At 44.0% G+C, this 15,706-nt stretch overlaps 1 protein-coding gene across 1 annotated transcript in view; it reads left to right on the forward strand.

Moving 5' to 3' along the window:
* The window catches only part of efr3a (EFR3 homolog A (S. cerevisiae)), an 80,202-nt gene that overhangs the window by 29,586 nt on the left and 34,910 nt on the right, over positions 1 to 15,706 (forward strand). Inside the window, exons 3-7 of the mRNA XM_046407952.1 lie at positions 1,446 to 1,522; positions 3,313 to 3,440; positions 3,560 to 3,710; positions 10,678 to 10,799; positions 13,899 to 14,048. Of these exons, the coding sequence (XP_046263908.1) occupies positions 1,446 to 1,522; positions 3,313 to 3,440; positions 3,560 to 3,710; positions 10,678 to 10,799; positions 13,899 to 14,048 (628 nt within the window). The remainder of the gene's footprint in view (positions 1 to 1,445; positions 1,523 to 3,312; positions 3,441 to 3,559; positions 3,711 to 10,677; positions 10,800 to 13,898; positions 14,049 to 15,706) is intronic.

A 15,706-nucleotide genomic window follows, 5' to 3' on the forward strand; every position in this document is an offset into this window, starting at 1 on the left:
CTGTCAATCAGTATTTCAGATGTTTTTAGATATTGAAACTGGGATGGACAAACCGGCTTGTAAAACGTAAATGGAAGGAAAAGTTCCCTCCAACCTTTAAGCTTTGGATCAAAGAGCTTCTACGATGACTCTGCAGAAAATTCACTGATCTACATGAGACAAAATACAATTTTTAACCTATGTGGAAAAACTGGATGCCACATTTATACTCCTGAGCTCAAATTATATATAATTTACCTGTTTTTCTCTTTCAGATTATATTTTGCTGTCCATTTGCTATTTATTTATTTATTTTTTAATCTCTTTCATATCAATTAATGTCATTTTAACACTTTTATCTAAGCGTGTGTGTGTTATTGCATTTTGTCTGAATGTAGAAAACCATAAGATTTAACAGACGTTTGACAGACTGGGACTTCTGTTTCCCATGAACATGATGGACTGGGACCAGAATCACTTTGATTTTTATGGACGTTTATTCAAATGTCAGCGAACACATCGCAGTCAAGGTTCTCTGCAGTGGGCTCTGATGACTCATCACTTCTTATTGACTCACAGGCTGCTGCTGATAATACAAATTCAGTCCAGTCAATAGGAGATGACCTATCACAGACTCCTCTTGAATACAGAGTAAACTTTGGATTGTCTCAGGCACTCAGAGAGCTCGATATGAGTCACAGGAGGAGAATACAAAGATGTTTTGCAGCCTGTTCTGCCACCAGGTCGTCTACGTTCATTAATCTGATGTGAGATGGCATATTGAGCTGCTAATGTGCGGCGGAGGGGAGACCAAGTCGCAAAGAAATCACATAACTGTCCCAGCTCGAGTCCCAGCAAGTCGTGATGCTCTCTTCACCGAATGTAAAAATACAAACTTTTTTTTTTTAGAAACAATAGGAACAATGGATAGAATAGAAACAATTTTTGTGACCATTTGAGTCTAGAGTTGAGGTGGTGTATTTGAATACAGCATGAAATCCTGCTTGACGCCCACATGCTTTGCCGTACCAAGTCATGTAGGTTTCAGAGTGTACGAGGTGTACCTGAATGCACCATCAAGTCCCTGTGAGAGTGTATCAAACTCCAGCGTAAACGGCCAGCAGTTGACAGATACAGACAACACATCAGATGCTCTCAGCAAAGTCTTCAGTCACAAGACTGCTTTGGTGCAAACATCCTCCTCAGAGATTTACTCGCCATTTACTACCAGCATTCGGCACTTTCCCAATGTTAATTTTTCATAGGCGTTAACGTTGTTTGATTTAGGAAATGAAGGGAAACAACTGATTTGTGGCTTTTTTTTTCAAACAACAAACTTTTGTGTCTTTGGGTTTTTTGAGTTCAACAGGAGGGTTGTTAGACCTGGTGTGTGGTGGTTTATGACAGACTGTCTCGAGGTCAGCTGTTACCGTCACTGACCGTCATGTCTTTGCTGTTTGTTGCAGGAGTTTGTGGCTGCTGTGGGCCACTGAGGCCGAGGTACAAGCGACTGGTGGACAACATCTTCCCTGAGGACCCCAAAGTAAGTAACTGCAAGCTTTGTACGTCCTCCTTTAAAGTGATTTCAGCTGAGATGCAAGATAGAGAAATTTAGTCTCTAAATCAGATTTCAGAAACGTCACGTTACTGAATTGCAGTATCAAAAAGTGAATCTGCCAGTGTGACCACATTAGACAGCACAGTCACGGCCTGGGCCTTTATGGGTGCATTAGCGCTGTGCTTGGTGCCCAGTTGTTATCGCAGTGTGGAGATTGCTGTGAGGACCCAGTGACACCTCCACCACCAGAGAGCTTCCCAGTCACAGCTCAGAAATAATTGGATGACTGCGGAGCCACATGAAAGCTTCAGACTTTGATAAATCCGGCTATTAAATGTGACATGGCTTCGACAACAGGACCGCAACAACTTATTTTCTCCCGTTTGATTCCTCGACCTGTTAATTAAAACGCTAAATGTGTACAAGGTTTATCTTGTACACAAGAGGGTGACTTTTCTTTTTTCTGTTTCTTTCCCTCCAACATCTCCTCAAGAGGCCTTCGGTGTAAGCAAACGGGTGCGGTGGGAAATCGAAATGCTCGAATGGTCGAGACCTTGTCAAATTAATTATGACTTGCTGAGAGCCTGAGGAGCTGCAAACACTCAGGGGACAGACGGCGTCGAGTTAACTGCCTCCTCTTTACGTACGACACCTGGCCGCCGTGTATTTGTATCGGCTGTCCGTTGTCCTCTGGAGTAATTAGACGCTGAAGTGTGAGTCCTCTAAAAGTTTCCTGAAAGGCAGTTAATGTAAAAATAACATCCCGCCGTCGCCACTGAATGTAATGAGGCAGAGCCTAAACGAGAACAAACATTTTCAGCGTGTTTACTGTAGCTTGACTTCATTTTGTACTTGTGTGCAGTTTCAGTCTGTGAGGTAGTTTTCGAGGATCGATCAGTGCTGTTCAGTGATTTGTTGTCAAAGCAGGAGAGCTCACACACACACACACACACACACACACACACACACACACACACACACACATCAGACCATTACACATCACTGTTAGTTTCACTTAGTGCCACACACTGAGGAAATGGAGTCAGAATACAGAATAAGTTGACTTAGAGTACGAAAAGAATCATTGAACTTGGACTTGGACCAGTATCGGAGTCTGGACTTGTCTTAGAAAGATGTGGACATGGATGCCCAAAGCCAACCTGACTTTTGCCAGATGTGATCTGCTGTATCTGTATTTTTCTTAGCGCCAAACAAATGCAGCAAAAAGAGCTAAACCAACAACGTGTTGGTCTGACTTCCTGTCTGTGGCTCTCAGCTCCAAGCTCATTGGTTCCTGTTGAAGACGTAAATTTTCATGGTTTGTTAAAACGGCTGCTCATTGTAGTTTTTAGTAAGCAAAAAGGAGGAAATGGGGCATAAGTGTTAGGGACCATTTTCATCAGCAAATTAAAGGTGCATTTTGCATACAATTTAAACTTAACTTAAAACATAGAAAAACTGGCTCATCAGGATGTGAAGACACAGAGTGTTTGTATTGTGTTTGCAGAGACGAGCTGAACTGCCTTGTTACCTCATCGTAAAACTAAATAAACTCAACTAAATAAATGAGCAAAATAAAACTCACCAAAACCACCTTCGTTTGTCTTTCCACAGTCACCTCTTTGGTATAATAAATCCTCAGTTTCAGAGAGTAAGATGTGAAAATATTCCAGCTCTGTGGTAACGACATGTCGGTATGGACAGCAGTGGAGCTCGTGGCACAGAGGAAGAAGGTGTGCCAGGCTTCATCTCGACTCACTGCTGTTTCTCTTCAGGATGGCCTCAGCAAATCAGACATGGAGAAGCTGACCTTCTACGCCGTGTCGGCTCCGGAAAAGCTGGACCGGATCGGAGCTTACCTGGCCGAGAGGCTGAGCAGAGACGTGGTACGACACCGCTACGGGTGAGTTTCCTTTTCCTGCAGCTGAGGAGGACTGAAGCTTCCTGTTCATTTACCAAAGTGGAGTAATTTTACTCCCACACTAACACCTTACCAAACCTGCAAACTGCCACTGTGTGCAGGTACGTGGTGATCGCCATGGAGGCTCTGGACCAGCTGCTCATGGCCTGTCACTCTCAGAGCATCAAGCCCTTTGTGGAGAGTTTCCTGCACATGGTGGCCAAGCTGCTGGAGTCCAGAGAACCAGACCTGCAAGTCCTGGGAACCAACTCGGTATGACAGAAAACTCAATGACAAAATGTGTAGAAAATTTGTGTCACGAGAAAGTGACGGCCAGTTAGGTGCAGTTCCTCAACCTGGTGTGGAGCGAACTCACTCTGAAACCGCCAAACTTAGTTTCATCAGAAGGTGGCGCTGTAGGCTACACTACATATGGCTGCAACAGAGCACAAGAGGAAGTCGCAAAACAGAAACAAACTTTTGGCGACAAAGCTGTCATAAATCGGATGCTCGCTCCGTCGGGACTTCAGAAAAAGTGCTTTTAAATGTTAGCATTAGGAAAGTCGCTTGTCCTCACAAAATGTTTTATTTTGTAGTTTGTGGGTCGAATTTAAAACTTCAGGTTCTATGGAGGCTCAGAGCTGCCAAAATGGAGTGAACCAAAAACATCACTGGACACGTCAGTAAAAACACTTGTTGTTTGTTGTCAGTTTAATGGAGTGCAAATAAATAAAAAAGCTTCACACTTTTCAGTAAACCTTCAGTCAGTCAGTGGAAGCACACAGCTTTTTTTCCTTTATGTCTGCTCAGTTGATAAAATATATTAAGAGAATATATTTTGATTACATGCATGGGCACGCACATGGCAGTACATATGGGAGGGAATGTAAACGCTGTGTGGGAGGAAAATGGATGACTGAATGTGCAGTCGGAAAGTGAAATGAGCCAGTGAGATATGAACAGAAGATCAAAACAAATTAAGTATGAATTTATTTAATGAGCTGCTTGCTGCTGAAGGGAAACAATAAGATCCTTTTGCCTTTTGTCACCATGACTGGAGGTTAAAGGGACCCGGTTTAGAGGTAAGAACTGCTACCTGGACCTGGTTGTGTTTGGCCTCTGAAAGCTCAGGTTACGCAGGAGACGCAGACGAGTGTTCAGCCTCCTGAATGTTGTTTTTAAATGTTTGTTACTTGTGAACAATTACAGTTTTATTATTGACAGGTTTTTGTTTCAGTATCAGTGAGTAGCTTGTCAGTATCGAACTGTCGATCAATATCCCTCACATCAGCTGAACTCTTTGACACAACCTGACACAACAGCCACTCAATTTATTAGCTTATTTTCACCAAATGTTAGATCATTTTTGTTAAAATTCTGTAGTTGTGCATGATTTTCACATAAAGCTTCATACTGCACACACGCTACAAACAGCATCACTCAGCCGCTGTTCCTAATTCAGGTTTTACTCTGGCGGGGGAAATGGTCCTATGCCGTATCCTGTGAAAAACTCTGATTATTATTAGCCTCTAAGCTGCCAGCAAATGTCAGCCCCATTTCTCCCTCCGAATCTTCTGAAGGTGAACCCAAAGTGTTTTTCCCCTCCTATTCTGAGCCTGTCATCCTCGCCATTGTTGGCGGCTCGACTGAGCAGGAAACGGAGCCGAAGGTTTAGATGTGAAAGCCTTTGCATTATTTATGTGTGGTATTTAGACTCTCACAGAGGAGGAGAGCAGATGTGGAGACGGAAAGGTGGGATGGGAGGGTGGAGGGGTTTCAGCAGTGCTACACGCCGCTTTTAAGAGAGAGCCGCCGTAATTGAATTTCCCTCATGGCGCCAGCTACAAAGCCGAGATGCTCCGTCTGACGTCGCCGTTTGGTCTTGCGTGTTTGCTGAGGAAGAAAAAAAGTGCGTGTGTTTGTTCTGGTGGGTAATTATCAGGTTATTGAGTTTGTCCGAGATGTCTGCAGAACAGGATCGAGCTCAACAAGTTGTTGAAGGACTGTTTGAAACCGACTGGCTGCTTTCAGCCGAGACCCAGCAGTGGCGAATCGGTTTATCCTGACGGTCTAAAGCGCTGAATTCAGTAGTCGACTGAAATTTAATTCTTCATTGCTCAGGAAACATGCATCTTCATTAGGTCCTTCAGGTCAAAATGAAGAAGGCAACTGGTCTGTAAACTGTGATGCATGTTGATAACACGTATGGTTAATACTTTTACTTTTGTTTTCTCCTCCAAATAAGCTCATCAATCCTGTGAAGACACATTCAGATAACCTGCTTTGGAGCTGCGGCTGTGGTCAGTCCTGTAGCGTTATCTCAGGAGGTTTCTGTCTAGTGTAGGAGTATAGAGAGCGTCAGCGAGGTCAGAGTCAGGAGGTGATCGGGGTCAAACCGTCCTGTTAGATTTAGTAAACATCCTTATGTTAGTATGATATTTTTCTTGAACTTAATCAAGTAGTCTTCCTGCCTGATCCAATTGAAACTGTAACTGCTTCAAAACGTCCAAATGCTAAAATATGTCATACACAATATAGACAAAAGTACTGGGACATCTGACCATTACGCTAACAGGGACTTTAATGACACTGGGTTGAGGTCAGGGCTCTTTGTGGGCCAGTCAGGTTGTTCTACACCAAACTGTTGCCACAAAGTTGGAAGCATAGCATTGTCCAAAATGTCTTGGTGTGCTGAAGCATTAAGATTTCCCTTCACTGGAGGTCAGGGGCCGAGCCCAAACCCTGAGGAACAGACCCATGAAGAGGGTTGTCTGGATACTTTTGGTAATATTGCGTGTGTGAAATGTTTGCCAAGAAGCTTTAATTTGAAAGTCTAACTAGATGTTGCATACTGAGTTTTGCTAAGCCTGCAGACGGGTAAGAAGAGCGTCACAGTTTGAAGCCACAGACCGAGCTGCTGTATGTGACGAGTTGGATGTGAGAACATGTCGGTCACTCATTTCAGACGTTTGAAATGTTCTGCTGACAGACGAAACAAAAACCTCCTGGGTGGAGGTGATGAGTCAGTTCATAAATAAACGATCAGAGTTTTCCAGTCAGTCCAAGAACGACATGTTCATTAGAATCATGCACCATTTATCATCTTTAACGCCACACCTTTCCCTCTCACAACAGAGCAGCGTTTCTATTTTTAACCTGCTCACCCTCCTCTGTGTGTGTGTGTGTGTGTGTGTCGCCCTACTGGTTCTCTCCTGTCTGTGCTGCCAAGCGTTCGCCAACATTATCTGCTTCTCTCCGTCCGTCCACTCCGTCTCAAGAGAAGAGACGCTCGTCAGTCCACAGATGAAGCCATCGAGTCAGACACTCGGGGGAGTTCAGCGGGAACCAAGAAAATCTGTGTTTTCTGTTTGTCTCCTCAGTCTTCTTCACATTTGCTGTCTTTAGCTCCACGATAAGACAACTTGTGGATAAGAAGAAGTTCTTGGAAGTGTTCACAAACAAAATTAGGCAGCAGATCACCCATGTTCTCTTCTGTTTCCCCTGGAGTTAAACCAAAGTCACGCCTCACCTGAGTGAACTCTCCCAGGTGCAAACCAAACACCAGATACCAACAAACACTTCTGTGAGGCTCTTCTTACCTGTCTGCAGGGTTCGCAATAATACGTCTGCAACATGCGATTAGAATTTCAAAATAAAGCTTGCAGACAATCATTTCATACATGTGACATATTTTGACTTTTGGACTGTCATTAACGTTGTAAAAAAAAAAAGGTCACAGTTTGGTTTGGGCATAAAAAGTACAGAGTCCAGGAATAGCAGAAATAACATAACTTAATACCTAATCCTTATGTACCTAACTTATGTAAAGTAACGTAAGTCTAAAACAAAGCGGCTAAACATTTGATCACACGTGGGACTCGAGCCCTGGTCTCCCAGGTGCTGTAAGTCTGCTGCTGGATGCTGGGCAGGCAGTGTGGAGTGAGTCTGATGACAGCAAACTGGGTCGATAAGAACACAATTTGCGGGTCATAAGTCCACAACAATGAGATAAAATGAGATTGTCACTAAAGGCACATTACACGTTTGTCATTTGATCCATTTTAATATACAGGATATTGATTAGTGCAGCTGCAACGCCAACCCGATGAACCTGCAGACAGTAAATACACATTAACCTTATCCTCCCTGTGAACTTCTCTGATGATCGCTCAGCACGAACGGGAACTGAAAGGGAACACACTCCCAATGTAACCATCCACAGGTCGGGAAGGTCGTCATCATTCATCGTGACCCGAGTCGGGACTCGGGAGGCAGCGGCCCGCGATGGCTCTGTTTGCGACAGAACACGTCAACACTTTCCTGTGATAAACTGTACATGCCAGGCCTTCTGACGAGATGGTGGTGCAGAAATGCCCCATATGGTGGGGATTCAGGAAATTAAGGCGTGAGAGATAACTCAGGACACAAAACTACTGTCAAGGGAGAAGCTGTAAAATCGCTTCAGGCTACAGGATCCGACTTCTTGGTTTGAGTCAGCGAATTGTCCTCGTCCTCCTGCGTCAAACTGTCAAGCTAAACTGAAAGGCTTTTGATAGTTCATGAAATGCCAGTGAACGCCCCCAGTAATTAGACCTTATTTTCCACTTTTCGTCTCGCCTCTCGTGGACCTGTGTGGAAACAGGCCCCGAGTGTGTGTGTGTGTGTGTGTGTGTGTGTTACGCTGACTGGTGATTTGCAAGAAAACTTCAGGATTGTTATTTAACCAAACAGCAGTTTCAAAGATTAGTCACTAACAAAAAACTCCCACTGAAGGTCTGCTTGTTTACTGAAGTTAGATCAGCGCATCCACATCCAATTTTGCAACAAGTTCCGCCTTTCTAAGGGAAAACAAATGCTACTCGCTATCGGCTTTAGAGTTCAGTGCAAAGCTGCAGTGTTAGTCACCTAATTCATGTCATCTCAGAGTTGCACCAGAGGAAGAGTTTGAGTCTTCAGCTCCATAAAGAAGACATGAAAAAGGCACAGTGAGTGTTTGTCCCATTAGAAAAAAGAAGGATTTTTACTTTGGCTGAACTGCATCCTTGGAAAACCGTTGACTATCATGTTTCCAAATGCTGTCTGTGCTTCGGCTCCAAAGAGTGATGGGACTTCACCAAAACGGCTCACTTGTGATGACTGTGTAAATGCATTTTAGTCTTTTCCACTTATTGTGTAATTAGTTTGCATAGATGAGTAAAATCAGTCCATTTCACAGCAACTCTTTAATGACACCTTATTCAAATCGAGCTCTTTAAAATGGCCTGAGGGAAGGAAAAGAAATTGTGCTGGTGTTTGGATCGCCCTCTCAGTTTTTCATTGTTGAGCTGCTTTGCTAAGTGCTTTGCCACGAGGCATCAGTGAGGCATGAAGCCTGTCGCTTTTTGATTAGTCTTATTTACATGATGAAACCACAATTACCCCGTCCTCACTTAAAGCACTTATCCTCTCCATGTGAAAGGCTTCAGTCCTCTGCTCACTTCAAGGGAAATGCTGAAAATGACCGAGACACCCAGAACTTAGTGTTTTCTTTGCAAAGCAAAACCAAACTTAATTTCAGTTTATTTCACATTACGTTCATTTGGTAGATGACGAGAAAATAAAATAAGATCCAGTCTGAGGATCAGATCCAGAAGTTTGAAGGTTTACCAGACAGCACAGTACTGCACGTTGCTCACAACGACGCATTCATGTTGCAAAGTCATCTGCCATCGATGTGCACGTGTGTGTGTGTGTGTGTGTGTGTGTGTGTGTGTGTGTTTGGTTGTCCAACTCAGTGCACAAAGGGCTCAACATCAAGAATCACCTGCTCGTCCTCAGCAGGTGAGAAGCCACTTCAGGCTGGACTGGAGACGACGGTAGTCAGCATGCTCATATGCTCACAGTGAGAATGCTAACGTGCTAATGTTTAGCAGGTACACTGTCGGGACTTAGGGTTAGTCCAACCCTCCTACGCTCTGCATCAAGGCAGTTCAGTGTGGACTAAAGTTGTGCATTGACAGACTGAGCAACCAGCAGCCTGATGTTGCCATGGAAACTGGTGGAGGAAAAGAAAGGGCAATTTAATCTCTCTGTCTCTTGTTTTGAGAACCTCTAATTTTGTATTGGGTCTATTTTTGGAGTGATGTATTACTTTATGACCGAATATAACCAAACTTCTTAAATGCAGCCCAGTGATTAGTCCCCTCTCGCTGATGTGTCTAACGCTTGGATTTATCACGTTTGGGAAGCTGAGGGAGGCCACTCTGGTCTGCGCCAGCTGCCAGCAAACCTCCTTCCATCTGATCCATTATCCTCCACAAAGGTTAGGCACAAAATGGGAGGAAATTACCAGGTAGAGCGGCGGGGTGCTGGTCACCAACGCCGAACTGTATAGAGGCAATTTGTAGCAGTGGACAATGATAGGGTGGCCAGAAGGGCTACTCGAGCACAGCTGACTGCGAGGAGGCCCCTTCAGAGGACACTTTACGCCTGTTTGGAGGGACGAAATTACAGGCTGGACAAAAGGGGGTGCCTCTCAAATGGTTATTATCATCATCACGTTCACTGCATGCCCATGCAAAGATATTTTCACGGTAGGTCACTGGAAACGTTCTGAATCTCAGCTGGTTCACAGTGCAGGCTGCTGGAGGTGGACTGAGTTTTTCCTTTACGAAAGCGACACTGAGTATCTACCAACACGAAGTCCGTACTCATCCATCTTTAATTCATGAATTCATCTTTAATTAATTTGTTTTTAATTGAAAATTAAAAACAAAAATTGTAATGGAGTGGCAACCTTTTTAACAAGCTGTAAAACTGCAAGTATTTCTAGGAGTTTACGGTATAAATGTATTATTTTTTTATTTTGTATTACTTGAATTTTTTCAGTATATGTCTGACTGGAAAACTGAGATTCCCGTGAATGAAATGAGCCCAGTTGTAACTTCTTGAGTAACTTCTTGAAACTCGACCTGACTTTATGAAATGGCCTGTTGTGACCTCTGAGCGCGTGCAGAGGATGTATGGCTGACAGTAAGAGGCGTCGTGAGCAATTTCCAGAACAGGAAAACTCGCCATCCAGTCGCTGAAAACTGCAGTCTTTACAGAAATCTTGAAATGTCAAGAGTTATTTATACCAAATCACCATATCAACCAAAAAAATTGCTTCTTAATTGCTTGAAGGCTTGAAGAGGTCTCATCTTCATCCTCTCTAAGGCTCTGAGACAAATGATTCTAATCAGTGTTTCCTGTCTCTTTCTAGTTTGTGAAGTTTGCCAATATTGAGGAGGACACACCGTCGTATCACCGCCGCTACGACTTCTTTGTGTCCCAGTTCAGTGCCATGTGCCACTCCACTCATGAAGATCCTGAGACCAGAACCAGGTAAGAAGACAGGGACTTTTATTTCTGCTCCTCTGTGTTCGTGTTTGTAGGTATTTTGTCACGTTTTCCTGACGCCATTCCACGCAGGATCCCTCACGGTTCAGTTTTAGGACCCTCACACGGAAAACCCTTTTCACTGCCACACCGATAACTTTGAAATACCGAGCAGACAGACTGACTGCACAGACGTCAGGACCGTCAGTGTTAGATGGGGCACAGCGTTTTGAAAACTGAAGCGTTAACATCTTGACCTTGTTCTTCCATCTGCGCTCACCTCTCGCTCTCTCTTATTGGATTCTTTCATTTTCTGCATTTCAAAGCAAAGCTAATCTAAATATTGTTACAAGAAGTGAGGCGGCTCCCTGCAGCCGTGCACATTCATGCGGAAACAGCTGATTGATCACTGACACTGCAAGTAGTTCCTCTGATTAGTTGACTTCACGTGGTGGAATTCAGCTGAACTCGGAGAAATCATCTGCTTCCTTTTCCTCCCTCTAAAAACCGAGAGCATAGCTGTCCACTTACTGTGGAGACGCCGTCAGCTCGCACTCTTCTGTCAGCGACCACCTCCTCGTTTAATGCACTGATGGATGGTACCAATAGCACATCCAGCCGGACTGTAACACAATCTCCACCAGCGCAGGTCTCGTCCCACTTGAATCCAGTGAATGCAGAAGTAAATATATCTCCTCCTGATCCATATCTCATGGCCTGCCCCTCCCACTGAGAGCTCATGGCTCACTAACACCACCGCAAGAGAGCCTCGCTGCACTCGCCGGGTTGAAATACGATCACCGAGAGACACGCTGGTGGTGAAATGAAGAGAATGGCTCGGCTTAAACGACGTGGAAAACCTGATGTGGTGTGATTTACAAATGAATGAGTTTACCTGCCTGTAATGTTCTGTTGTGGGATCAATAGGACACTGTGGAAGGGGAATTCTGATTTATTAATGTATCATAACTTGGTCATCATTTTTGCTGTTTTGTCATGAGAGATTATCAGAGATTACATCAAAAACAAAGTCCAACAACAGATACCTGTTTACATTTATCAGAATGTGAAAAGATTCATCCTAGAGATATGAAATGGTGTGAAGTGTACTCTGTTTAAAAGAGCTTAGATTTACTAGCTGACGGTGGGGGGGGTCAGGTGTTTGCAGGTGGAAACCCCTCATGTGATGATGATGTTCTGCTACACTTCAGATAAGTTAATGTTTTATGTCGGTGAGGTAAGACTAAATATTAGAAGCATCTTCACAAAACATGAACACCATCATGGACTCCTGTGTGACCTCACAAACGGGCGGGAACTTGCAGGAGCACATCTCTGACAACAGCAGCCGAACACGAAGGGATCCATGACGGATGATTTACTACAGGACTGCTGTCTTAGTGGACATGAGAATTAATCCTCCAGCCAGTTTTATGGTTTCTTCAGGCAGCTTAGGATCTGTTCCAGCGAGCGTCCCGTGTGGAGCCCCACATGGCTCAGTGTTAGGCCCATTACTGTTCTCTGTGCTGTTGTACTCATCACCGTGTGGATTTCAGGATTTTGTATCCTCTCTGATTGTTTGGATCAGTTCTACATATATATTATATGTATATATAATATATATATTATTCGTTTCTATATGTTACTAGCACTATATTTCTTCCTTTTCCTATAGATACTGCACTTGTATCTGAGCTGCTGTATACGGTGGCCTTACAGGGACAAATAACACTGAATCGAATTGAATTGAATTGATTCTGTATTCTTCTCAGTGTAAATACAGAAAGTAAAACCTCTTGCATGTGAATTACAGCCAGGTATTATCCAATGGACACAAGTCCTATTTTAAGTTCTGGATTGAAAAGCCACATAATAACAACACTGATAATAATAATAATTTTAATAGAGCAATAGAGCAGGTGGAATTTGAAAGGCTCCTTAATTACAAAAAACGGCGCCCTCATGCAAAACAGGCTCATTTGTACAAAATACCAATTTTCTCCACATGCTCCATTATTCTCCTGGTATGTGGAGCAATTTAACAGCAGCAGTTTTCCCTTGTGTTTTTAATAAGGGTAAAGAAAGAAAAGAAAAAGAGCCTGTTTAAAGATCCAGATGTGAGGCAAACACAAATTTCCATTGTTTTGAACACGAGGAGCCTCTGCCTGCCAGCCGGCTGGTAAAAATAGCTCGGCGACTGCGATGGCGACGGCGGAGAGGCTCAGGTCAGGCTGTGACACGGCATAGCACTTTACAAGATGCCTTCTCCCGCTGGGACGCCCACCCTCTGCCCGTGATGCTCGTCAGCAGTGGATTAAAACAATACCTGAAGACCTCTGCAAAAATAACTTCCCTCCTCCCGTTTTACTGCACTTATTTGCAAAAATACCCCTGCAGCGGTTGTGCGTGAGCGTCTCCGTGCACAGAAATCCACTTTTATCTCCATTTGTATTTATGAGCGAGAGTGCATGCTGGGATTATTCTTGAGTTGGCTTGATACCTGCCTGCTGCCGGGCTGTAAACAGTGTGACTCCTCGCTGCTTCTTCTGTATTTCATTATTCCATTTGGCGGCGCCTCGCTGTAGGTGGAGAGGAATTCCCAAATAGAATTTCTCTGGTGGTTATTGGATTAGGCCTGAGGCGAGGTCACCCGCCCCGTTTTTCATATTATTGCTCATTCTTTTGTTTATATGGGAATCGGAGAGCAGAGACAGAAATAGACTCGCTGGACTCTGATTGGTCCTGAGACTCGTGGTTCTCTGCAGACTCTCGAGGTTTTTCTAACTGGCAGACTGGAGAGACTGTGTGTGTGTGTGTGTGTGTGTGTGTATTAGCATTGGAAATGATGTTGTTATTTAACGGTGAGTTCTGTCTCCTCAAATCAGGTAAGAGTTGGGAGTTGAGTCAACCCCTCAGCTTAAGTGATGTGAGAAGCCACACTGAGTGGAGACTCGGGCAAAAACATGAAGTTCTTTCTGGTTTCAGTTACACTGTGTGGAGTGTGGAGAACTCTGTGGAGAACATGAACAAAACATGCAAATTCATAAGCTACAAAAACCTTCTCCTCCGTGTGTGTGTGTGTGTGTGTGTGCGTGTGCGCTTTAGGATCCGAGTGGCCGGGATCAAAGGTCTGCAGGGTGTGGTGAGGAAGACGGTGAACGACGAGCTGCAGGCCATCATCTGGGAGCCTCAGCACATGGACAAGCTGATCCCGTCCATGCTGTTCAACATGCAGGACGGCGACGACCTGGACAGGTACTGCACAGAGTACACGAGTACACACACAATCACACTTTCTGTTTGGTTTGTTTTTGACTCATTATTCTCCTCCCTGAATTCAAACTGAAGCCAACACAGATATTAGATTTTCTCCGTTCTAGTCGGGAAGTGACCTTCAAACCTCAGAAATCACCACTCGGTCAATTATACATGTGGCTTTTGTCACCCGAGCCAATCAGAGAAGGCGAACTACTTTTCCTGAAGCATCAGACTTTTCTCCACCTTTGAGAATAAGGCTCATTTGTCTGCCCGGTCGCCAGAATTAAACGTTAAAGCTTCTACAGTATGTCTTTATATTGCTTTCCGATTACTTCTATACGAGCTGCGTTTCGAGCCAGGTGGTGTGCGAGTCTCTGCTGCCAAGAGACGACCGACCGGCCGCCCAGTCGGCTCATCGTAGTGACCGATGAGACATTTTTCTGTAGCCATCTTGCTAATGCTTATTTTGATATTTTGGATGTTTTTTTGTTTTTTTTTTCAGGCCGTGTTTGGTTAAACTAAATCAGCTATCTTAATGCAAAACACTATCTGTAATATAAAGTGACCAGGAAAATGGAGAGAAAATGACAGTGAGCTGCGGATTATATGCGTTAATTAAGACACGCACGGCTGACAAATTCAACACATTCAACACGAGATTTATTGAGCAAAAAAATGTCTGTGAGAAAACTCCTGGAAATATTGAGTAGCACAAATCTGTATGTTAGAAATGTCCGGTATGTGTCCCCCAGCGTTAAACACATAGACAAAAGTATCCAGACACCCCCTTCGTGGGGCTGCTGCAGCTGTTAAGTTCGTATCTTTCAGTTTCTCAATGCTGAGGACCCACACTGCTCGTGATTAACACTTCATTTCCAGGTTCACATCGCTCACGTTCACCTGATTCACCTGGTCAGAACTCAAGTTGGAAAAAGAGATTTTTTTTCTCTACAGCTTTTGTTTTTCTCTTCTAAACGTTTCACTTATCACATCTGAGCGTTCTGGGGACAAAACGAGATTTTGTCCAGTTAATGCAGGTTAATGCAGCAAAGCACAAACTGCACTCAGGTCTGTTATTGAGGTAGAAGTAGCAGTACTACAGAGTAAAAATAGTGTGTTAAAGCAAAAAAAAAAAGACTTATTACTTATTAAATTTTACTTGAGTGTCTGTACTCTCATAACAGTAAGGTGCTTTCCACTGCAGATTTCACATTGCGACAGCCTACAGGATTTGTGCAGTCTTGAAGTCTTGAAAGCTTTGAAAATGGTTGATTCTCGTGGCGTTGAAATCAGCAGCAATAAAATGAGACGTTCACTTGTCTCTCCTGTTGTTCCATCCAGCCTGTTGCAGTCTGCTGTGTGTTTTCTGGCTTAGTTGTGCGACCTTTTACCTCTTTAACATTCGCCGCCTGCACTGCGAGAAGAATCAGGATCTAAACTAAATCCTGCTGTTGGATCTGATGTAAGTCAGTGTGGATCAGGATCGCTGGCTGAAGGAATGCAAACCTCAATCCTGGGAACGAAAGCCTTCACTCTGCTCACGCCTCCACACACCTCAGACCTCATTATGTTGGTTCAAATCCTCAGACTCAGGCCCGTAGTCCAGGTGAAGGAGGAAAGCCTCGCAATGTGTCACCCGGACGGCCCCCCTGGGA

This window comes from Scatophagus argus, chromosome 13 (assembly GCF_020382885.2).
Source record: "Scatophagus argus isolate fScaArg1 chromosome 13, fScaArg1.pri, whole genome shotgun sequence".
Lineage (NCBI taxonomy): Eukaryota > Metazoa > Chordata > Actinopteri > Scatophagidae > Scatophagus > Scatophagus argus.